This window comes from Artemia sp. Qi Xiang Cuo, chromosome 21 (genome assembly GCF_049724085.1).
Source record: "Artemia sp. Qi Xiang Cuo chromosome 21, ASM4972408v1, whole genome shotgun sequence".
In the NCBI taxonomy this organism is placed as follows: domain Eukaryota; kingdom Metazoa; phylum Arthropoda; class Branchiopoda; order Anostraca; family Artemiidae; genus Artemia; species Artemia sp. Qi Xiang Cuo.
In genome coordinates this window covers 40198538-40223572 of record NC_142814.1, presented here as the reverse complement: position 1 = coordinate 40223572, position 25035 = coordinate 40198538, and the positions used below count along the sequence as shown (strand labels likewise).

The 25035-nt window shown below is 37.6% G+C and overlaps 1 protein-coding gene across 1 annotated transcript in view; it reads left to right on the top strand.

The window, feature by feature from the left end:
* Positions 1-25035, top strand: part of yl (Putative vitellogenin receptor yl) — a 492935-nt gene that overhangs the window by 307858 nt on the left and 160042 nt on the right. The window contains exon 14 of the mRNA XM_089106682.1: positions 19629-19749. Coding sequence (XP_088962808.1) covers positions 19629-19749 — 121 coding nt within the window. The remainder of the gene's footprint in view (positions 1-19628; positions 19750-25035) is intronic.

The window sequence follows — 25035 nt, the reverse complement described above, 5'->3', positions numbered from 1 at the left end:
TCTTTGGAAAACTTATTTTTCAGAATGTATATTTTAAATTAATTCTTGTTTGTTTTTTATTGCAAAATGTTTCAAGTTTTTATGGCATGGGGGGGGGGGGGGTGCTTAATTTCCGATTAATCTTGACTTTAAAAAACGGATCTAGAATTTTAAATTTAAATCGAATCAGGCTTTTTTCAAAGTCTATACGATTACCTCTTTGATAAAAACCTTATATATGAACAATAGACAGCTTGCATAACTTGTGGACAGCGATTGACAACAATGAATTGATTGAAAAAATAGCTTCAATCAGGGGGTTTAGACCATTTCACTTGCTGACACAAAGGGATCACGACTGTTTGGAATTGACTTTAATAGGAATTTGTGTGCCAAAGCAATTTTGCATCTATCTTAGAGTATGTATTTTAACCTTATAAATGGATAATTATAATAGATTTTCTATTTGTTCTTCCAGTACAAAACCACTTTCCATAAGCTATATACCGCACTTAAATAGTTATACCACAGGGCATTACTTACAACGCCTACCCCTGGGCCCTGGTGGGCTGTGTCGACACCGGAGTTTTTTGTTATCAGAACTTTGAACTATTTCAACAAAATGTCTATCTCAAAATTTTTATCTGATGCATTTACGGCGTGGAGGAAGGAGAGGGGCTAGTTGCCCTTCAATCTCTTTTGACTCTTAAAAAGTGAACAAAAAACTTTCAATATTCAATCAAATGAGCCCTCTCTAAAGTTTATACGAGCATCCCTTCCATAAGAAATAATATGAAGGATTCGGAGAATCCTTAAATTACAACCCTTGCCCTGAGGGCTTTGGGGGAGTTTTAATCCTCAAAGACCTAATTTCCAGAACTTAAAACTACGTTTAATAAAGTGGCTGTCTTAAAATTTTGATTGGATGTGTTTGGGGAAAAGGTTGGCGTGAGAGGGGGTTTAGTTGCCCTCAATCACTTTCGACTATTCAAAGGGCACTAGCCCTCAGAATTTCCAATCGAATGAGCCTTTTTTGAAGTTTCTACAACACCGCCTTCTATAAAAACCTTATATGCCCCCAGGGCATAACTTAAAACCCTTTCCCTGAGGGTTGTGGGGGATTGTCCTCCTCAAAAACATATTTTCTATCTAGAAATCAAAAACTACGTTTAATAAAGTGGCTGTCTTAAAATTTTGATTGGATGTGTTTGGGGAAAAGGTTGGCGTGAGAGGGGGTTTAGTTGCCCTCAATCACTTTCGACTATTCAAAGGGCACTAGCCCTCAGAATTTCCAATTGAATGAGCCTTTTTTGAAGTTTCTACAACAACGCCTTCTATAAAAACCTTATATGCCCACAGGGCATAACTTAAAACCCTTGCCCTGAAGGTTGTGGCGGATTGTCCTCCTCAAAAACATATTTTCTATCTAGAAATAAACTACACTGAACACAATGGAAGTTGTTCCTGCCATTTGAAAGTTGTGAAAAGTTGTTGGAAGGAAAAAGCGTGCTAATAAAGCATGGATTCAGTCGGATACGCTTGACATTATACAACCGAGACACCAGGTGACACCACTCGGTGACATGCCCATCTATAGAAGCCTTAATGGTGTCTGCAAAAAACTGATACATCGAGGCAAGAAGCTGTTTGTTGAAAAGAAGGCACATGAGCTTGAGGGTGCAGTCAAGAAAGGTGACGTTGGCAGTCTCTATAAGCATCTCCGTGATCTAACAGGAGACATAGCCCCCTCGGTTGCATGTGTTGTCTCTGTGGATGGTCAGCCCTCAGTGACGAAGCTGCCCAGGTCAGTCGATGGAAAGACCACTTCTCAGGCCTCCTCAACGCCGAAGCCGTAACGCAGACTGACAGGAACTCATCAGCCTAGCCACCAGCACCCAGGAACTGCTGACAAGTGACACAGAAACTCCTTTCACGTCATCAGAAATCTACACAGCAGTAAAACGTTTGAAGAACAACAAAGCGGCAGGCGTATATGGACTATCTGCTGCGCTCCTGAAGAATGCTGAATCGGCGATGCTACTTTGGCTCCATATGCTGTTTTCTGTGGTTTGGCGCACAGAATGGATCCCGAAGGACTGGCGAGCTGGTACAATCCTGCCCTTATGGAAGAGAAAGGGGAGCAAGAGCATCTGTTCGAACTACAGAGGCATAACGCTACTTTCAGTGCCTGGAAAGCTCCTTGCTATGACCCTGCTGGATAGATGCACGAGTATCCTCAAAAAAAAGAGGAGAGACCAGCAGGCGGGGTTTATGCCCGGGAGATCCACTGTCGAACAAATCTTTACCATGCGCCAGTTAATTGAGAATATGACGCAATTCAGGAGGAAAGCATGTGTAGTCTTTGTGGACTTCAAGGCTGCGTTTGACTTGGTGGATCGCAACTCGCTCTAGATGATATTTTGATCAACTGGTCTACCAGACAAATACTGCAAGTTGTTTGAAAAGCTTTACGAAGAGACCGTGGGTTGCGTCCAAGTCAACGGCAAACGGAGCACGACATTTGGCATCAAAACCAGTATACGACAAGAGTGTGCCGCCACCCCGGAACTGTTTAATTGCGTGATAGACCATGTCATGACACGAACAACAAATCGCCTGTCCTTTGGTTGGCAGTTTGGAGATCGCGTTCTGACGGACGCTGACTTCGCAGATGATCTTGGTCTCGTTGCTGACTCGATTGACCAGTTGACTGACGCTCTGGAAGTTCTACAGGAAGAGGCAGCAAAGGTGGGGCTGAAAATAAACTGGCTTAAGACGAAGATACTGGCAATTGAGCTCCCAAGCCCAGTCTTGCCCCCCTGAGAACATAATTGTTTGCGGAGCTCCTGTTGAAGTTGTAAAGAACTTCACTTATTTTGGCTCCGTGCTGTCTAATGAAGGCTCTATAGAGGAAGAGGTTTGCAGCCGAGTTTCAAAAGCCTCGTCTATCGTCGGAAGGCTCAACAATCTCTGGAGAATGCCGCATATATCTAGGCGCACGAAGATGCGAATTTCTAATGCATCCGTAGGCTCGGTCCTCTTCTATGCACCGGAAACCTGGCCTCTCAAATCAACAATCCTCAGCATGATAGACGTCTGCCAGACGAAACAGCTCCGTCGGATTCAGGGACTTCGATGGGACGATTTTGTAAGCAACGCAAGGTTGCTCGCACTCACATTCCAAGTACCATTCTCCGTCCAAATAGCGTACCGTACTCTCAGATGGTTCGGACACCTCCTACGTATGCCGACGACAACCCCAGCCCGAATAGTCTACGATTTTGACTCTAAAGCTAATGGCTGGTCTCGCCCGAGGGGCAGACTTCAGACAAGGTGGAAGGAGAGCCTCAACAAATTCCTTGAGATAGTTAATATCGCTGTCGAAGAGGCCCCACTAATAGCAGTAGATTGGTCAGCCTGGAGGAGCAGAGTTACGACGCTCTCTACGCCACATCCAACGCGGCAGGAGCCTTAAGTCAAGTAAGTCAAATGTTTGGGGGAATGATGGGCGTAGGGGGTGGCTAGTTGCCCTCCAATCACTTTTGACTATTAAAAAAGGCACTAGCCCTTTGAATTTCCCAGTGAATGGGCCTGTTTTAAAGTTTCTACGACAACGCCTTCTATAAAAACCTTATATGCCCTCAGGGCATAACTTAAAAATCTTGCCCTGAGGTTTTTGGGGGAGTGTCCTCCTCAAAAATATATTTTATATCTGGAAAATAAACTACACTGAACAAAATGGCTTTCTAAAAAGTTTGTTTCGATGTGTTTGGGAAAATGATGGGCGTGGGGGGGGGCTAGGGGCCATCCATTAACTTTTGATTATTAAAAGGGGCACTAGCCATTTAATTTACAATCAAATGAGCCTGTTTTTAAGTTTATAAGAAAACGCCTTCTATAAGAAATCTTATTTGCCCCCAGGGCATAACTTAAAACCCTTGCCCTGAGGGTTGTGGGGGAGTGTCCACCTCAAAAATATATTTTCAATCTGGAAATCAACTTCGTTTAACAAAAATGGCTATCTCAAAATTTTGATTGGATGTGTTTGGGGAATGATGGGCGCAAGGGGGGGGGGGCTAGTTGCCCTCCAATCATTTTCGACTATGAAAAAAGGCACTAGCCCTTTGAATTTCTAATCGAATGAGCCTGTTTTGAAGTTTCTATGACAACGCCTCCTATAAAACCTTATATACCCACAGGGCATAAATTAAAACTCTTGCACTGACGGTTTTGGGGGATTGTCCTCCTCAAAAACATGTTTTCACTCTGAAAATCAACTACGCTGAATAAAATGACCATCTCAAAATTTTGATTGGATTCGTTGGGGGGACTGCTGGGCCTGGGGGGGGCTAGGTGCCCACCAATCACTTTCGACTATTGAAAAGGGCACTATCCCTTTGAGTTTCATATCGAATAAGCCTTTTTTGAAGTTTATACGACAACGCCTTCTATAAAAACTTTATATGCCCCCAGGGCATATCTTAAAACCCTTGCCCTGAAGGTTCTTGGTGAATGTCCTCCTCAAAAACATATTTTCTATTTGGAAATCAACTACGCTGAACAAAATGGCTATCTCAAAATTTTGATTGGATGTATTTGGGGGAATGATGGGCGTGGGGGGGGGGGCTAGTTGCCCTCCAATTATTTTCGACTTTTAAAAAGGGCACTAGTCCTTTAATTTCCAATCGAATGAGCCTGTTTTGAAGTTTCTACGATAACGACTTCTATAAAAACCTTATATGCCCCCAGGGCATAACTTAAAACCCTTGCCCTGAGGGTTGTGGGGGAGTGTCCTCCTAAAAAATTTATTTTCTATCTGAAAATCAACTCCGCTGAACAAAATGCCTATCTGAAACTTTTGATTGGATGTGTTTGGGGAAATGATGGGCGGGGGGGGGGGGGCGAGTTACACTCCAATTACTTTCGACTATTAAAAAGGGCACAAGCTCTTTAATTTCCAATCGAATGAACCTTTTTTGAAGTTTATACGACAACTCCTTCTATAAAAACCTTATATGCCCCCAGGGAATCAATTAAAACCCTTGCCCTGAGGTTTTTGGGGGAGTTTCCCCCTCAAAAATATATTTTCTATCTGGAAATCAACTACGATGAACAAAATGGCTATCTCGAAATTTTTATTGGATGTATGTGGGGGACTGATGGGCTTGGGGGGGGCTAGTTGCCCTCCAATCGTTTTCGACTATTAAAAAGGGCACTAGAACTCTCGATTTCCAATCGAATGAGCCCCCTTTGAAGCTTCTACGACGACCCCCTCCATATGAAGTGCCTCTGGGAAAAAAAATCAATAATAAAACATTGGAGATTCATTTTTGTTGCGTTTTTACTAGTCAGACAATTTTATTATTATTTTTTTTGGGGGGTGGGTCAAACCACCTAGCCCCTCTGAAACGGCCTTGGCTTAGCTATTGGCTACGGCCTTGGCTTGGCTATTGGCTACGGCCTTGGCCTTGGTAATGGCTGTTTTAGACTATCGCCATATTTTTCGATTTTTTTTTTATTATTACAGGCTTCACGGCTTCATCACAAATGATGATTTGCCGCTAGTCCTGGTATTTACCTCATTTTCTAACACTGAGGTACTTGTTATACCTTCTCCTGAATGCGTCAAGGGAAGGATTTTTTTGGGATTACCTCTGCCGGCAATCTATTCCATGTGGCAACCGAACGACGGGCGAAACTACTTTTCAGATATTCTTGGCGAAGAGTACCCTGCTCAAGGTAGTCCTGACGAGCTGTACTTCGGCGAGTTTATCGCAAGGGCTTTGCTTTATCAGGAACGAGCTTTGATAGCTCCTTCGATGGAGGGTTTACACAAGTACTTATAGAAAACCGACATGGATGCCACTTCGAAACGTTCCTGGGTCAGCTGTGGGATTTTAGCTTTCGTGTTGCCAGAAGTTGCTGCACGCACTGCTCTATTTTGAATATGTTGGAGTGGAGCGATGTGGCTTTTTAGTGCACCAGCGAAGAGAGGGCATGCGTATTCAATGACAGGTCTGATGCACGAAATGAAAAGTGACAGAATAGAATCATCAGGGAGAAGAATTTGTATCTTAGGGTAACTCCTAACTTCTTGTAGCAAGAGGATCTAATTTTACTGAAATGCTCAGTCCATGAGAGGTCCGAAGAGTAATTAACTCCAAGTAGGTGCACTGTATCAACTCGCGTTATTACCTCTCCTTTGAAGACGAAATCAGGATGAGCTCTCATATTACGCGCCTTAGAAATTAGGAACTCTTTCGTTTTCAATATGTTAAAACTTACAATCCTTGCATCTGCCCACGCCTCAATTTTCACCAGGTCAGCCTGAAGCTCCTTATAGGGTTTACTGGGATCTTCGTCATTTGAAATTGATGCTTTTGTTGTTGTGTCATCAGCAAAGTGGTGAGGTTTTTTCACAAGGTTGTCACCTAGGTTGTTTATGAACACCAAGAAAAGAGTTGGCCCAAGACTTCCTTGTGGTACTCCTGATAAAACTGGGTGTTCTTTTGATATGAAGCCATCGAGGACAACTTTCAACGATCGTTGACGAAGAAAGTCAGCAAGCACGTCAAATAGTCGACCCTGAATTCCATAGGCTTTCAGTTTACAAAGAAGTCCCTTATGCCATACACGATCAAAGGCTTTTGCAATGTCAAAGGAGAGAATGCGAATATTGTGTCCCTGAGAAAGAAGCTCAAGCCACTCTTGATACCGTGCAATCAAACAGTCTAACGTAGACCGTTTTCTGCGAAAACCGTATTGCGTGTCAACCAACAACAGATATGACTCAAGGTATTGGTAAATGGTCTTATTAATGACGATTTAATAAACTTTACCTACGCAGGACAGCAGACTTATTGGACGATATATCCTATATTAGTAAGGTCAGACTCTGCCTTTGGAACAGGGACCACATGAGCAGTTTTCCAGGCTTTCGGGAATAATCCCGCTGCAAAACATTTTCTATAGAGAGAGGCAAGAGGACCAGCAAGTTCAGGGGTCCATCTTTTAAGGATGAGATTGGGAATCTTGTCAGGTCCTGAAGCTTTGGTGACATCCAGCTGGCTTAGCATTCTGAGCACCTTCCTAGTACTTATGTTAACGTTGGTGATTTTTGCATCTGTTCGTGGTGAAAGGGGAGAGGGGAGACTCCGTACTCATCAAAAAGATTATCAGATAGTTACACAAAAAACACAAATCAAAGGGAAAATTCAGTTTATCTTGGTCTCCCATAAGTTAAAGGGGTTTCAGACCACATTTCAAAACATATAAAAAAAAAAAAAATTTAAGCTTACTATAGACTCATAAAAACTATCAGGTCCCAAATTTATCAGGGTAAAGACCTTATTCCGATAGGTGAAAACGCCTGTGTCTACAGCATTCCTTGTTCGTGTGGTCTTTAGTATATCGGAAGTACTTATCAGCGACTAACGAATAGATTAATTCAGCACTCTAGTTGAATTAATAATACACTTAAAAAGTGGAAAAAAAACAGAAATTTTTGACTCTGCCCTTGCAGAGCACATTTTTTTAAAACCCAGCCCTTATTATTTTGTTTAATCAAGCTAGCCTAATTTCACATGACAAAGGTATTGTCTAGCACTACAGAGAAGCTGTTGAAATTTATAAAAACCAACATTTAGGTATAGCTTTAAACAGAGATTCCGGTGATTTAAGAATAAACGAGTCATATTTCAGTTTTCTCAAAAGAGAAGCCGATACTTTAGTAATCCCTGAAATAAACCTTGAACCACTTTCCCAGTCATATAATCAAACACATGAACAACCCCTTAGGTCCCAAACGGTGTCTGTAAGAAATACATTAATTAAAATCCGAAATCAGATGACATACTTCTCCACCTTATTTAATTGCTGGTTCGTTTTGTTTTTGAGTGAATGAATTGTTTTCTTTTCTTTCTCAGTTGTTCGCTAGTATCCGTCGATGGCAGTTCATAATTTTTTGGATTTTGTGCAAATCACGGATATTGGCGAATCAATCGCTTTTATGGTTGTTAGGTATTTGGTTTTAATTCTTATAATTTTTGGCTTTTATTGAATTTTATTCATCGTTTAAGTTTTTGGTTTGTCTTTGGTTTTTTGGTTCTTTTCACATTGACTTTCCGCGTTTGTTTGTTTGTTTGTTTTTGTTTTTTTGTTGTTTTTTTTCGGCACTTTCCTTGGATACACTATTTTGTTTCACGCTGAAGAAGGGAGGCGTTTGTCCTCTCGAATTATTTGATTTTGTGTTTTTTTAGTATTTTCGTTTGGCCTATAAAAACCCCATTTTTGTTCGTTTTTCTTTCTTTATAAGATTGTTCTTTTCAGCCATCCATCTGGGGCCAAACTAGAAGTCTTCGTTTGGCCCCATACCAGAAAAGATTGTTCTTTTCGGCCGTGCATCTGGGGCCAAACGTCCCTGAATGGGTTGTGAAGAGTTCAAAAGGAAGGATTTACAATAAATTGTAACTTCTTGGGTGGAGGCAAAGAGTGAGGCTTGAAATAGTTTAGGATGGAGGAGGTGTTTGTGCAGCTGCATTGGCCTCAGACGGCTTGGTGGTGCAGTGTGTAGTAGTAGCATGGCAGGATCTTTATCGATTCGTTTCGAATTTCATATTTCTAGTATTTATGTTTGACGTGAGTAACGTCTCGTTTGCAATTAGTGATCAAATTGTTAACTTCTTTTTTATTTGAAAGTTTATCAAAAAAAAATATTTTAAAGGTATGGTAGTTACCCAACAGGAATAATAATTTTTTTTCAATTGTTAAATTATTGCGTTATATAATTTAATAATTTCTGTAAAGTTTCCGTCTGGAAGGGCTTTCCTGATGTTCTAGCTCCTCTAAATTAAATACGTTTGATGCGTCGCTTGTAAAAAAAAAAAAAAAAAAAAAAACACAACAAACAAATACACATCCATCGCTATTCTTTCCAAAAAGAATACAAAGTATCCCATTTCTATTGAATAGTGCTCAAAACCCCACTACACGCTGAATGTGACGGGGTAGTATTCTTCAAGATCAGACACATTTTTGGGAATTTTTCTCCCTTTGCGTATGGACATTCTCTCTCCCCCTATTATGATACTGAAGGTTCGATATGATAACCCTGGGGGAAAAAAATAAAGAAAATAAGAAATTATTCCGTATATGAAAGGAGCTGCTCCCTCCTCAACGCCGCGCTCTTTACGCTAAATTTAAATTTTCTCACAACGCTATTTTTTTAAACAATACAAATTTTAGCGTAAAGAGCGAGGCGTTGAGGAGGGGACAGCCCCTTTCATATACGGAATAATTTCTGTTCGTTTTAAGTTTTAATGTTGCTTCTTACTTTCAGTTAAAAAACTTGTTTTTTTTATTTAACATGTGTTTAGGGCGGCCATAAAAATTCGGTTCTTTAATGCATATATCATGGTTGTAGCCACAGCTGCAACCTAGTAAAGATCAAACCATGGCCCGTAGTAACCAAAAACTTTAAAACGCTTTAAAAAATGTGTAGTTGGAAAAAAATTGTCATTTATTGCTGATTCAGGAATGGCAACTGCTATATTGATTAGTCTTAGCAGCAATAGCCTGTTTCGAGAACAAATTAAGGTAAATTTTGAAAAATAGCCTGAAACTCCTCAAAAATAGCATCGGGTGGAAACAAAAAACTACACCTTGGGTTTCGCCATTCGGAATTGATACTTGCTTAACTCCCATCCGGCCGGGTTGGCCGATTCGGGGCTTTTCCTCTAATGGCATCATAACAATATTTTCAGTATGCCTCCTTCTCTGTTGTAGTCCTCAGCACTACAGGAAGGGGTGACCAGAATTTTTTTCCGCCAGTGCTCTGGAGGTCGTCCCCTTGGGTGAGAGGCATTAATTCTTCCTTCAAAGACTATTTTGGGATGTTGGGCTGGGAACATACGATGAACGAGCCCCATCATAGAAGCTGTTGGAGTTAGATGGTATCCATGATGGTTTGAGGGTAATTCAAGGAGGACAGTAGCCGCTTGTTTGATACTCGGTCATGGTAAGTGATGCCACTGAGCTTTCGGAGCGATTTAGTTTCAAATTCCGCCAGTCGGTGCTTGTCATCGGCTTTAAGAGCACACGTCTCTGCCCCATACTGGAATCACTAAGACACGGAAAGTCGCGTCTTTAGCTTTAATGGTAGGTATTTATTTTTCAAAATAGAGCGCAGTAACTTGAAGCATGCGGAGGCAAGAGCCAGGCGTCGTTTGACATCTTTTGCGGAGTCGTTTGTGGATTTCAGCACACTTCCTAGGTAAATAAACTGGTTGACCCACTTGATATCCTTACTCCAAATTGTGATTTTGGTGAGGGGGGGGCGAGTCTCTGCATGCCGTGATACTCTCATCATCTTGGCGTGGCTGGCGTTTATCTTAATCCCAAAGGAACTAGCTGCTTCGTCAATATCGTTTGCACTGACATAGGACTCCTCTATTTTTCGATTCAGACGATTGATTTTATCAGCATATGCAAGAAGGTCAAGAAGGTATCCTCCCTAGACTTTTCCCGTGTTATTAGGGACAAGTGCGTGCACACTATTTAGGAATAGGCAGAAAAAAGTGGGTGAGAGGAGGTATCCTTTGAGAACATCTTTAGCACCTTGAGGTAGAAAACTCTTCAGTAAAGATGTTCCAGAGAACATCTTTAGCACCTTGAGGTAGAAAACTCTTCAGTAAGTCCTTTGCTAGTCTGCACCATCCTCCTTGCCATATCGTGCATACTCCTTATAATATCGATAATATCAAAGGGAATACTGTGGTTAGCCAGGTTATGCCAAAGACTATCTCGCCAGATTAGGTCGAAGGCTTGCTTAAAGTTGATGAACAGTTGGTATAGTTCTTTACTTCCTAATAAATTAAAAAAAAAAATTTCCGAAAAATAAGTTTTTCAAAGAAAAGTAAAGGCCATTTTAAACTTAAGCTCAGGAGATACAAATACCCTACAAAATTCAAACTTAAAACGACCAGAAATTACTATTAAAGAATAAATGAAACCCAAAACTAACATATATAGAATAAACAATCATAGCAAAAAACATACAACAGGTAATAATATAAATGAATAAATAGATCTTAAAGCGAGTAATGCTTAGATTGAATATAAAAGCCAAGCTACAAACGAAAAAAAATAGTTTGGTATTGAATTATAAATGAAACTTAAAATGAACAGATATTAAATAAACATCAATACGAACAAACATAAAATAGATATGAATGTAAATGAATAGATAAATCTCAAAACGGGTGAAAATTAAATTGAAAATACAACTGAAGTTTGAATCGAATGAAAATAACTGCAAACTAGAATTTGCGTATCTTCTCACAGCAGAAGCCTAAAACCTACTGCGTCATTGGCGCTTTACTGAAAACAATTCTTTGAAATATTTTCACTTTTGTAACTTTAAGAAATAAAAAATTAATTACGATTTTAGGGAATAAATATCAGCATTTGTATATTAAATTGACAATGCACATTTTTTTTCAGTAAACTCATTTGAATTTTTTTTGAGTAAAGTAAAAATTATATTCTTGATTTTAGAAAGCATAGGGGTTTTGAACCCTACTCAAATTAATATATGCTCGTTTTGAGTTTAACTCTAATAATTATTTTAATTTTTGTTCTGTTTTGTGTTTCATTTATTTATTGATACTGATTTGGGGTAGTTGTATGCTTTGTAGATTATATGATAGTCCGGACGCCAGGTGTTTAAAATATGAATCATACCACGACGGAATGGGGCTGCTACGAGAATTAGCCTACCCTCCACCCCCTAAATTGACCATGCGGATTCAAAAATACCAATGGCACTTGCTTGCGAGTGGTGGAACACTCCGAAACTTGACATTTTATTATATTTTGGTGTTTCATGCAAGAAAATGAACGTTCCACTAAGTTTGAGGTGCAGTTTTCCACTCAAATAGAAATGCTTAGAAGCCATAGAATGTTTTCATAACAAACTAACACGATTAGTTACAAAAAATGGCAGAGTTAAAAAAAAATGGCAAAACTATATGAGTCTTGAACAGTCTTGGAAAGTATAAACAGAATCAAATTGAATATTAGATATATAATGATATTAATTGTTGAAAGATCCATCAGTTCAAAATTTTTTTTCACTGTAATTTTTATTTTCATTTTCAATGCTGTAAGAACTGGAAAATAATAAAATTGTAATATACGAGTAATTCGTTTTCAGTGAAGCACCAATGACGCAGAAGGCTTTAGGTTTTTACAGTTAAAGAAGGGGGCAGTATCCAAATTTTGCTTATAGTGAAACTATATTTTTCTTGACCAATCCTGAAAAGAACTAATAAATTAAACTGAATATTTGATGCATAATGATATTAATTGCTAAAAGCTCATCAGTTCAAAATTTTACTGTAATTTTAATATTTATTTTCAATATTAAGTACAAAAGAAAACTTTGTAATATAATTTTTTTTCAGTAAAGCGCCAATGACGCAGTAGGTTTTAGGCTTCTGCAGTGAGATGATACCCAAACTCTTGTTTGTAGTTATTTTTATTCGATTCAAACTTCATTTGCATATTCAATTTAAGTTTCACTCGTTTTAAGATTTATTTATTCATTTACATTAAAATATATTGTATATTTTAATAGCAAAATATTTGTTTTCGTTTTAAGCTTGATTTTCATATTCAATCTAAGCATTACTCGCTTCAAGATCTCTTTATTCATTTATATTATTACTTGTTGTATGTTTTTTGCTATGATTGTTTATTTAATATGTGTTCGTTTTGGGTTTCATTTATTCTTTAATAGTCATTTCTGGCCGTTTTGAGTTTGAATTTAAAAACGTATTTGCATCTGCTGAGCTTAAAATGGGCTTTAATTTTCTTTGAAAAACTTATTTTTCGGAAAGTTTTTTTAAATTAATTTTGGTTCATTTTTGATTACAAAAAGTTTCAAGTTTTTATGGCATGGAGGGGAGTGCCATCTTTTCGGTCATTTTTGGCTTTAAAAAACGGGTCTAGAACTTTGGATTTAAATCGAATGAGGCTTTTTTCAAAGTCTACACGATTCCTTCTTTGATAAAAACTTTATATATAAAAAATAGAGAGCTTGCATAACTTTTGGACAGTGATTGACAACAACGAATGGATTGAACATATAGCTCCTATAAGGGGGTTTAGACCATTTCACTTGCTGACACAAAGGGATCACGACTGTTTGGAATTGACCTTATTAGGAATTTGTGTGCCAAAGCAATTTTGCATCTATCACAGAGTGTGTATTTTAAACTTATAATTGGATAATTATAATAGAGTTCCTATGTGTTCTTCCTATACAAAGGGCATAACTTACAACGCCTACCCCTGGGCCCTGGTGGGTTGTGTCGACACCGGAGTTTTTTGTTATCAGAACTTTGAACTATTTTAACAAAATGTCTATCTCAACATTTTTATCTGATGCATCTAGGGCGTGGAGGAGGGAGAGGGGCTAGTTACCCTTCATTCTCTTTTGACTCTTAAAAAGTGAACAAGAACCTTCAATTTTCAATCAAATGAGCACTCTCTAAAGTTTATACGAGCATCCCTTCCATAAGAAATAATATGAAGGATTCGGAGAATCCTTAAATTACAACCTTTGCCCTGAGGGCTTTGGGGGAATTATAATCCTCAAAGACCTAATTTCCAGAACTTAAAACTACGTTTAATAAAATGGCTGTCTTAAAATTTTGATTGGATGCGTTTGGGGAAAAGGTGGGCGTGAGAGGGGGGTTAGTTGCCCTCAAATCACTTTCAACTATTAAAAAGGGCACTAGCCCTCGGAATTTCCAATCGAATGAGCCTTTTTTGAAGTTTTTACGACACCGCCTTCTATAAAAACCTTATATGCCCCCAAGGGCAAAACTTAAAACCCTTGCCCTGAGGGTTGTGGGGTATTGTCCTCCTCAAAAACATTTTTTATATATGTAAATAAACTACCCTGAAAAAAAGGGATATTAAAAATTTTTGATTGGTGTTGTTTGGGGGATTAAGGGGGGGGGGGGGGGGGCTAATTACCCTACAATCACTTTCGACTATTAAAAAGGGCACTTGCCCTTTGAATTTTCAATTGAATGTGCCTGTTTTGAAGTTTCTACGACAACGCCTTCTACGACAATGATTCTCAATCGAATGAGCCTGTTTTGAAGTTTCTACGACAACGCCTTCTGTAAAAACCTTATATGCCTCCAGGGCATAACTTAAAACCCTTGCCCTGAGGGTTGTGGGGGAGTGTCCTCCTCAAAAATATATTTTTAATCTGGAAATCAACTACGCTGAACAAAAATGGCTATCTCAAAATTTTGATTGGATGTGTTTGGGGGAATGATGGGCGTAGGGGGGAGGGGAGGGGGCTAGTTGCCCTCCAATCACTTTCGACTATTAAGTAAGGCACTAGCCCTTTGAATTTCAAAGCGAATGAGACTGTTCTGAAGTTTTTGTGACAACACTTTCTATAAGAACCTTAAACTCACTTAGAATATATCATAAAACCCATGACTTATATTTTCGAATGGATTGTTATCCTAACAAACATATTTTCTATTTGGAAATCAACTACACTGAACAAAATGGCTATATCAAAATTTTGATTGGATGTTTTTGGGGGAATGATGGGCGTGGGGGGCTAGTTGCCCTCCAATCACTTTCGACTATTAAAAAGAGCACTGTCCCTTTAAATTTCCAATCGAATGAGCATTTTTTGAAGTTTCTACGACAACACCTTCTATAAAAGCCTTATATGCCCTCAGGGCATATCTTAAAACCCTTGCGCTGAAGGTTCTGGGGGAGTGTCCTCCTCAAAAGTATATTTTCTATCTGGAAATCCTCTACGCCTTCTATAAAAACCTTATATGCCCCCAGGGCATATCTTAAAACCCTTGCCCTGAAGGTTCTGGGGGAGTGTCCTCCTCAAAAACATATTTTATATCTGGAAATCAACTACGCTGAACAAAATGGCTATCTCAAAATTTTGATTGGATGTGTTTGTAGAAATGATGGGCGTGGGGGGGGCGGAGGGGGGAAGGGGGCTAGTTACGCTCCAATCAATTTCGACTATTAAAAAGGGCACTAACCCTTTAATTTCCAATCGAATGAGCATGTTTTGAAGTTTCTACGACAACGCCTTCTATCAAAACCTTATATTCCCCCAGGGCATAACTTGAAACCCTTGCCCTGAGGGTTGTGGGGGAGTATCCTCCTCAAAAATATATTTTCTATCTGGAAATCAACTACGCTGAACAAAATGGCTCTCAAAATTTTGATTGGATGTGTTTGGGGGAATGATGGGCGTGGGCGGGCTAGTTGCCCTCCAATCACTTTCGACTATTAAAAAGGGCACTAGCCCTTTAATTTCCAATCGAATGAGCCTGTTTTGAAGTTTTTACGACAACGCCTTCTATAAAAACATTATATGCCCCCAGCGCATAACTTAAAATCCTTGCCCTGAAGTCGTGGGGGGGGTATCCTCCTCAGAAGTATATTTTATATTATAAAACCAACCACTCTGAACAAAATGGATATCTCAAAATTTGTATTGGATGTGTTTGGGGAAATGATGGGCGTGGGGAGGTGGGGCTAGTTACACTCCAATCATTTTCGACTTAAAAGGCGTACTAGCTCTTTAATTTCCAATCGAATGAGCCTGTTTTGAAGTTTCTACGACAACGCCTTCTATAAAACCTTATATGCCCCCAGGGAATAACTTAAAACCCTTGCCCTGAGGGTTGTGGGGGAGTTTCCTCCTCAAAAATGTATTTTCTATCTAGAAATCAACTATACTGAACAAAATGGCTCTCAAAATTTTGATTGGATGTGTTTGGGGGACTGCTGATCGTGCGGTGGGGCCCTAGGGGCACACCAATCGTTTTCGACTATTAGAAAGGGCACTAGCCCTTTAATTTCCAGTCGAATGAGTATGTTTTTAATTTTCTATGACAACGCATTCTATGAAAACCTTATATAAAAACCTTATATGCCCCCAGGGCGTAACTTAAAACTCCTGCCCTGAGGGTTGTGGGGGAGTTTCCTTCTCAAAAATATATTTTCTATCTGGAAATCAACTACTCTGAACAAAATGGCTATCTGAAAATTTTGATTGGATGTGTTTGGGGAAATGATGGGCGTGGGGGGGGGTTATTTGCCCTCCAATCACTTTCAACTATTAAAAAGGGCACTAGCCCTTAATTTGCAATCGAATGAGCCTGTTTTGAAATTTCTATAACAACGCCTTCTATAAAAACCTTATATGCCCCCAGCGCATAACTTAACACCCTTGCCCTGAGGGTTGTTGGGGAGTTTCCTCCTCAAAAATATATTTTTTATCTGGAAATCAACTACGCTGAACAAAATGCCTATCTGAAAATTTTGATTGGATGTGTTTGGTGAAATGATGGGCGTGGGGGGGAGGGGGCTAGTTACACTCCAATGACTTTCGACTATTAAAAAGGGCACTAGCTCTTTAAGTTCCATTCGAATGAGCCTGTTTTGAAGTTTCTACGACAACTTCTTCTATAAAAACCTTATATGCCCCCAGTGTATAACTTAAAACCCTTGCCCTGAGGCTTGTGGGGAGTGTCCTCCTCAAAAACATATTTTCTATCTGGAAATCAACTCCGCTGAACCAAATGGCTATCACAAAATTTTTATTGGATGTGTTTGAGGGACTGAGGGGCGTGTGTGGGGGGGGGGCTACTTGCCCTTCAATCACTTTTGAATATTAAAAAGGGCCCTAGAACTCTCGATTTCCAATCGTATGAGCCCCTTTTGAAGCTTCTACGACGACCCCTTCCATGTGAAGTGCCTCTGGGAAAAAAAAAAAAATAATAATAAAACATTGGAGCCGTACGGCCTTCACTATAGGCAACGCTACAGCGTTGTCTCTGATATCGTTCCATGATTTGTTTGATGACAAGTATTTAGTCTATAGTGGATTTTTTCTGACGGAAACCAGCTTGATACTCAGGTATCACATGTCTTGTCATGTTTTTTATGCGATCTAGGAGTATTTTCGAGAGGATTTCAACGGGTTGGCAAGTAAGTGGTAGGGGTCTGCAGTTGTCGCAATTGCTTTTGGATCCTTTCTTGTAAAAGGGGACTATTCTAGATGTTGACCAGAACTTGGGGTAGTAATTTTTTTCCCACACACCTATTACTATTCGTATGGTACAGATCGATGACGACGTCAGATTCTACTCTGAGCAATTCTGCTTTTATACCCTGTATTCTGGCTGCTTAATTGGATTTGAGGCATTTCACAGCGGCTTCTACCTCTAACCTTAAGGTTGGTAGGGGTGGTTCCTCCTTTATTTGTGCTGGAAACTTCGGAAGGGCTTCAGGATTTGGATTTAGTGGGAGATTTAAGTTTTCCTGTAAATGCTCTTTCCAACGATCTTGGATTCCAGCGTGAGTGGTAATTTTGTGCCCAGTTTTATTCAAGTGATCCAGGCACTTCGTATCTTTTTGGTTTGCTTGCGCTTTAATATGTTTGAACATGAGGTGTGATTTACCCCTTCGGAAGTCGTCTTTGCACTGCTGCCACTTTTTGGTTTATCATGTCTTTAAGTGCCTGGCAAGTTTTCTTCTCGATTTGGCGTTTGAGTTGCTTGAATATATCCTTGCTTTCTTTGTCTTGTTTGTTTCTGAAAACTCGTTTCTCGTTGCTCGTGTCAAGGATCTCTTGGGTAAGCTAAGGCTTGTCTCTGGCAGATTTATGGCCGAGACAGAGCTCGGCAGTCTCACGTATAGCCATGCTACTTTGCAACACAAGCTGATCAGTGTCGGCTGGCTAAAAAGGTCATGTGTTTGTTGCATGTTCTTCGATGGTCTTTCGTTTACCTGCTCTCTATACTCTTGTTTCGTCTTCTGGTCCTTCAGGGCTTCCACATAGAATCTTGGGACATTTCGCTTCGATTTGACAACGGCCTTTAACCTTCGACGAATTGATGACATAAGGAGGCTATGATCACTGTCAAAATATCCACAGAAGAGAGTCACTGTGTCTGTTAACAAAGATTTCCACCCGCTAGATACCATTATGTAGTCAATCATGTTGCTAGTCCTTCCACCAGGGGACCATCAAGTGACTTCTCTTTGATTGGTGTTGAACATTGTATTTGTTGTAAATAGGTCGTTATCTCGGTAAAGTTCAATGAGTCACTCTCCTCTGCTATTGATCTGTCAAATTCCAAATTTGTACATGACGTCTTCGTTTCCGCTGTTGTCACTTCCCAAAATGGTATTGAAAAATCTCAAAGGACTATGCCGAAGTCTTTATTTGGAATGGTGTCAACAAGGCTCTGAAGCTGAGAGTAGATATCTTCAGACTTCATCCGAATTTAACAAATCAAGAGCATAAACCTACACTAGAGAGAGGTTCCTGAACTTTCTTTTGAGTTGGATGATCATCAATTTTTCCGAGATAGACACGACTGACACTAGAGATTTTCTTTCTGTTTTAGTTAGCAAAAAACCGACTCCTTGCCTGTGTATTCCATCTTGTCCGCCAGAGAGTAGGAGGATTACGTCTCCTGTTCTTCGCTGTTACCTTGTAGATGCGTCTCTGAGAGACCAATTATATCCCACTTTTATTAGTTTGCTTCCGGGTGAAGCATGTCTTTCTTTCCTGGTTTTGCAAGTGTCTGAAGATTTAATGTTCTGGTTCTGGTTGTAAGTCTTGTATACAAAACGGGTCTATCGTCCGTTTGAGATGAAAGATTAAAAATCAATATGGATTAGCAATAGGTTAGACATTTAAAAATGGCAGAGGTTTTTTGCTGGAGGGATCAACTCTAACGTATACCCATCAGGTGAATTATAGCATCTCACGCTTCATAAATTACTAGTTTCAGAAATGTAAATGTACACGGTTATTTAGTCCTAGCTTATGTCATCACCCACTCAATAGTACATACTTCGCAAGGAGCGATCTGTCTTCGATGTATTATCATTTTTCTATAATCAGTAAAAAAAAAGATTAAAGAAAAGAATATCATAAAGAAAGAAAAACGAATAAAAATAGGGGTTTTTTAAAAGAAAGACGTTTTTTAAAATAAATAGGTTTTTTAAAATAAAGAAAGAAAAACGAACAAAAAAAAACGAAAAAAAACAATCAATGAGAGTGTCGAAGAAAGAACCAACAAAATAAACGCGGAAAGTCATTGTGAATGTTAAAAAAAAAACAATGAAAAAAACAAAAAATTAAAAGATGAATAAATTCAATAATAAATTCATCTTTTAATTTTTGTTTTTTTCGCATTCACATTGACTTTCCGCGTTTTATTTTGTTATTTTTTTCTTAGGCACTCTCATTGATTACATTTTTTTCGTTTCGTACTGAAGAAGAGAGGTGTTTGTCCCCTCGAAATATTCGCTTTGTTGTGTTTTGTCAGTATTTTCATTTGGCCTTTAAAACCCCTATTTTTGTTCGTTTTTCTTTCTTTATGTCAGACCAATGTGGTTTAAGAAATTATCTTTGGAAGAATATAGGACACTAATCAGGCTGTTCTGGAATATTGAAAAACTGTGTCTGAACTAGAAGTGTTATTTCGTAAATACTACCTTATAAAAATTATTATGCGTAAAAAATTATTTATAATAAATAAAAAATTAAGTTTCTATTTTTGCTTTAGGCGGATGTATGCTTAGATGCTGACTGTTCTGATCTCTGCCTTCCCACGCCGAAGAAGCCATATTTCACATGTGCCTGCCCAACTGGCTTTCTTCTTGGCCCGGATGGGAGGAAGTGCAAAAGTAAAATCAACTTTCTATTTCTTTCAGAGCTTTCTTTATTTATTTCTTTTTTTCTATTTATTATTTTCTTGACTTTCTCTTATATTTTTTCCTTTTTTATGTTCTTCGGAGCTTTTCTATATTTATATCTTTTTGTATATACTACTGCTACAACCTCTTTACAGAGCTAATCGTTCTGAGGCTGACACTCCTTTTCATCTTAAAATCCACTCAGTTTTTGTACATTTTTATTCTATGTTGGCCGCCTTAAAAAAATAAGATTCGAGTGCTATTTTAGAATTCTATCTAAGGGTCAAGCTGGTCTGCTGGTTTAGTATATCTTGTAGATTATCTAATTGTAGGTTTGCTACAGATATACTACAAGGTGCCACAAGGTCATACCTTGTAGATGTACCACAAGGTCATTATTTTGACCTATCATTGGTTGTTTAATCAATTGTTTAATAAAGATTGTAGACTACTTGAGAGTACATTATGTAGAAGCTTATATTGTTTAATTTTAGATTATTATTATATTTAATAATAATTATCTTGATATACGGTTATTTTTTCATATTGAGGTTAAGAATAAACTGCTTTTTCATAATACACATACTGAGTGGAATTGAATCTCTCCGTTTATAAAAAGTCTCTGCACCAAGCTTTATTTATCCTTTATTTAATTTTTGTTATATTTTTTTTTATAATATAAGTTTTTTCCTAGATTTTTTAATTTTTTTTATTACTGAAAACATGTACTAATTTGAAAAAAGGTCTTACTGGGATGTCAGAGTAAGTCTCTATTTTAATTGGTATAATAAGAGCAGGTTATTATTGGTTTATAAAGGGGTGTGTTCGGTGCCTCAGCACCAAGCATTTTTTATTTTTTTTTTTTTTTTTTAATTGTTCAGTTATTTTTCATTTGTTTATTTTTTTATTTGTATAATATTTTTATTACTGTAAATATGCACTAATATGAAAAGATTACAAATTCAAGAGAAGTATTTCTCGTCTCTTTAACACCTGTGGACTAGTAACATTTATAAATTCAGGGCGCCCCCTCCCCTGTAATATATACTTAATATGTGTAATGCATAGATCAACCCTTAAAATAACATAATTATAACTTGAGTGTTGATAAAAAGTGAAAAAAAATGTCATAAGTGCCTCTGGAATTTGGGATACCCTCTCCCCATAAAGCACATCTACTCTGGTCTCTTCAATCACTTTTGAATATACGTAATAAGGAAATTGGGCCTCGAAGTGAAATAATTGTAACTTGGGTAGTGATGAAGAGGAAAAATAATATCAGGAGGGCCTCTGGTCGGAAGTTTATCTGAAATACGAGGCGCATCCTCTCCTAAAAGATGTATCTACTCTGGCCTCTTTAATCACTTTCAAGCACTTATAGCGATCAATTTGGCTCTAATGGTGGCAAAAATTAAAGTTGTCGGTAACGGAAAGAAAAAATAGTCTGGAATACTATCTACTGGTCATATACTATACTATACTATATACTGGTCATATACTATACTATACTATATACTGGTCATACTAATACTAATACCATATACTAATACTATATACTAATACTATCTACTGGTCATATACTATACTATACTATATACTGGTCATACTAATACTATACTAATACTATATACTAATGCTATATACTAATACTATCTACTGGTCATATACTATACTATACTATATACTGGTCATACTAATACTAATACTATATACTAATACTATATACTAATACTATCTACTGGTCATGTACTATACTATACTATATACTGGTCATACAAATACTAATACTATATACTAATACTAATATTATATACTAATACTATCTACTGGTCATACTAATACTATATACTAATACTATATACTAATACTATCTACTGGTCATATACTATACTATACTATATACTGGTCATACTAATACTAATACTATATACTAATACTATCTACTGGTCATATACTATACTATACTATATACTGGTCATACTAATACTAATACTATATACTAATACTATATACTAATACTATCTACTGGTCATGTACTATACTATACTATATACTGGTCATACAAATACTAATACTATATACTAATACTATCTACTGGTCATACTAATACTATATACTAATACTATATACTAATACTAATACTATATACCAATACTATCTACTGGTCATATACTATACTATATACTGGTCATACTAATACTATATACTAATACTATTACTATATACTACTACTATATACTATTACTATATACTAATACTATATACTAATACTATCTACTGGTCATATACTATACTATACTATATACTGGTCATACTAATACTAATACTATATACTGGTCAGGAGTGCATCTGAGATCTGGGGTGCATCTTCCCCAAGAGTTGTATCTACTCAGGCCTCTTAAATGATTTTTCAACCTTTATAACGATCTTCTTACAGTGATACGTTTTAAATGGGTAGTCGATGAAAAGGTAACAAAATGTTAGGAAGGCCCCCTGTTTGGGGTGCAGCTGAGATGGTGCACCGGGGTGCCTCCTCTCCAACAAGATTGCGTCTTTTCAGTCTCCTTTGAATCTTTATAATGATCAAATTGCCTCTTACAGACATAGAATTTCAAAGTGGGTGTCGATTAAAAAGGGCAAGAAAAGCGTCTCTGCATTGCAAGGCACCCCCTTCCCCCAAAAAAACGTCTGTTCTGAACTTTTCAATCAGTTTTGAATATACGTAATGATGAAATTGGGCCTTGAAATGCAATAATTGTAACTGGGTGATGATGAAAAGGAAAAATAATGTCAGGAGGCATCAGGTCGGAGTATATCTGAAATACGAGGTGCCTCCTCCTCTAAAAGATGTATCTACTTTTGCCTCTTCAAATACTTTTAAATCTTTATAACATACAAATCAGATCTTATAATGACAAAATTTTAAATTGGGCATGGATTAAAAGGAATTTAATATCAGAAGGTGTACTAGTAATTGGTTCGTACGTATTGCAAGTAACCCCTCCCCCTCCCCGGTAGTGCATCTGAAGTATGGACCCCCTCCTCTTCAGGCAGATGTATTTCCTCTGGCCTCTACAATCCCTTCTAACATTTATAATAACCAAATTGGCTCTTGTAAAGTTACAATTTTAAATCGTGTGCTGATAGAAAAAAAGGGGGATGTCAAGACTAACACTGGAAGTATTTCTAGGTCTAAAGACAATTTTCAGGCCGCTGGAAATATTCAAATCTAAAGACAGTTATTGAGATATATTAGCGAACATCCATCATGACGATATGATATAGCTCCTATAAAGTGATTTACCTATAAAATAAACATTAAATATGAAATTTGACATATAAAAATAGCAAGATAAAAATCTGTAGTAAGATATAAGACTTGATTTAGTAAATAATATATCTTAAAAATATCAAATTTTGCAGTAAGATAATTTAGTAAAAGATTTTAGAAGTTTTTAGTACATTTAACATCTGTGCATTCAAGGAAATGTCCATTTAATACCTATTGCAATTTAAGGAGTTCTAGTTGCACCGCCTAACTTGCTGTAGCACAGTGGATGGATGCTTTGCTTTGCAATACTGGCTGTCCTAGCCGAGTTGTCAGCGCTCCGGACTTGAAATCTTGAGGTCTGTGGTTCGAGTCCTAATGTTGCTGGTTATTTTGTTTGGAACAGGGCTCAATGGTGTTACCTTGTAAGCTCAGCCAGAGTCGACCCAGCTCTAAATGGGTACCTGGATAAATTTGGGGGAAAGACATGGGAAGTGTTGGATGACTGAGATCGGTACCTGCGCAATGCAGACCATTGGTCAGCATGGAGGACCTTTATCCTTTTTTTATGATTTTTTTTTACTTAGTAGTGGCGCTCACATCTTCACTTAAAAATCTAGAACAAATAAACTAAAATATAATTTGTTGTGTCAAGTAAAAACCTCAATTAAGAGTTTCGTGCACTATGAATTTTACTTTTTTTTTCACTAACTCAGCTGGACCTGACGGAGAACATACTGTTATTATCATACGGTATGTCATCAGATATTATTCCAACGAATCCTTTTTTTAGTTTTTTTTGCAAGCATTTTACGCACAGAAAACGAAATTACCAAATGAAATTACCAAATGAAATTACCAAACGAAATTACCAAATGAAATTACCAAAGCATATTTGGAGAAAGCATATTAAATAAAATCAAGTAATTGCGGGCATCGAGGCATGGCTAATTGTAGAAAAAGCTAAGACAGATTGTCCGGGTGAGAGGCAAATCTGGCATAAGCTCTTTTTAGGATTGTATAAAAATGATGTCATTTCACTTATTGATTGATAAGTAGATATTGAAAACCCGTAGATATTGAATTAAAATCCATAATGCTTTTATATTGAATCGTTTGAACTTCTAATTTAAAAGCCTGTGGCAATCTAACGTTACAGAGCATTACCTCCCTCCCTTTTAAAAACAAAATTTAGACCTATAAAATTTTATACAAAATTCCTTTTTATTTATGATGTAGGATGTGAATCATGTTACCTTTGCACAAAACATCCAACTCACAAAAAAAATGGTTCTTGGAACTCCTTTCTTATTTGATTTTCTATTTTTTTTTTTTTTTTTTGAACTTTCTTACTTTGATCAGAAATTTAAATGGAAAGTACATAAACTCTTTATAAAAAAAAGTAACAATTTGGTATTTGAGAACTTCTGTCTCCAAAAAATCTACAAAAAGAAATTGTGTTTCCTGTAAACAATCGTTTCCTGAACAACAGTCTGTAATATTCCAAAGAACTTAGCGGAGACATGTGAATGAAATCTTCAGGATTCCTGGAATCTGGGATTTTTTAAAATCCTGGAATCCGGCTCATATATTGAATCCTGGAAACTTCTAAAAGTTTTATTCATTTGGCTCACCTACTTATATTCAAAATACCAAAGAAAGGGTCTCCAAAGAAAGGTTGGGGTCCCTACTCCGGCTGAGAGGCAAAATATGCCATAAGCCCTTTTTAGGATTGGAAAAGATTGGAATAAAAAAAATACTAAAGAAAGGTTGTCCAGAAAGGGACTGTTTTCCTATTATAGCATACACTATCTTAGAAGCTTTTACTGTAGATTTTCTTTTATTTTTATGAAAAATATGTGGATCCGACAAAGAGAAGGAAGTGTTTCATTTATTAATAATTCAACAAATAGGGTAAACAGTCGCATTACGGAGAAACGTCCATTATTTTTTAAAGAAAGTAAGAGAGCCAAGCGAATGAAATTTTTGTAAATTTTTGCCTTCTCCTT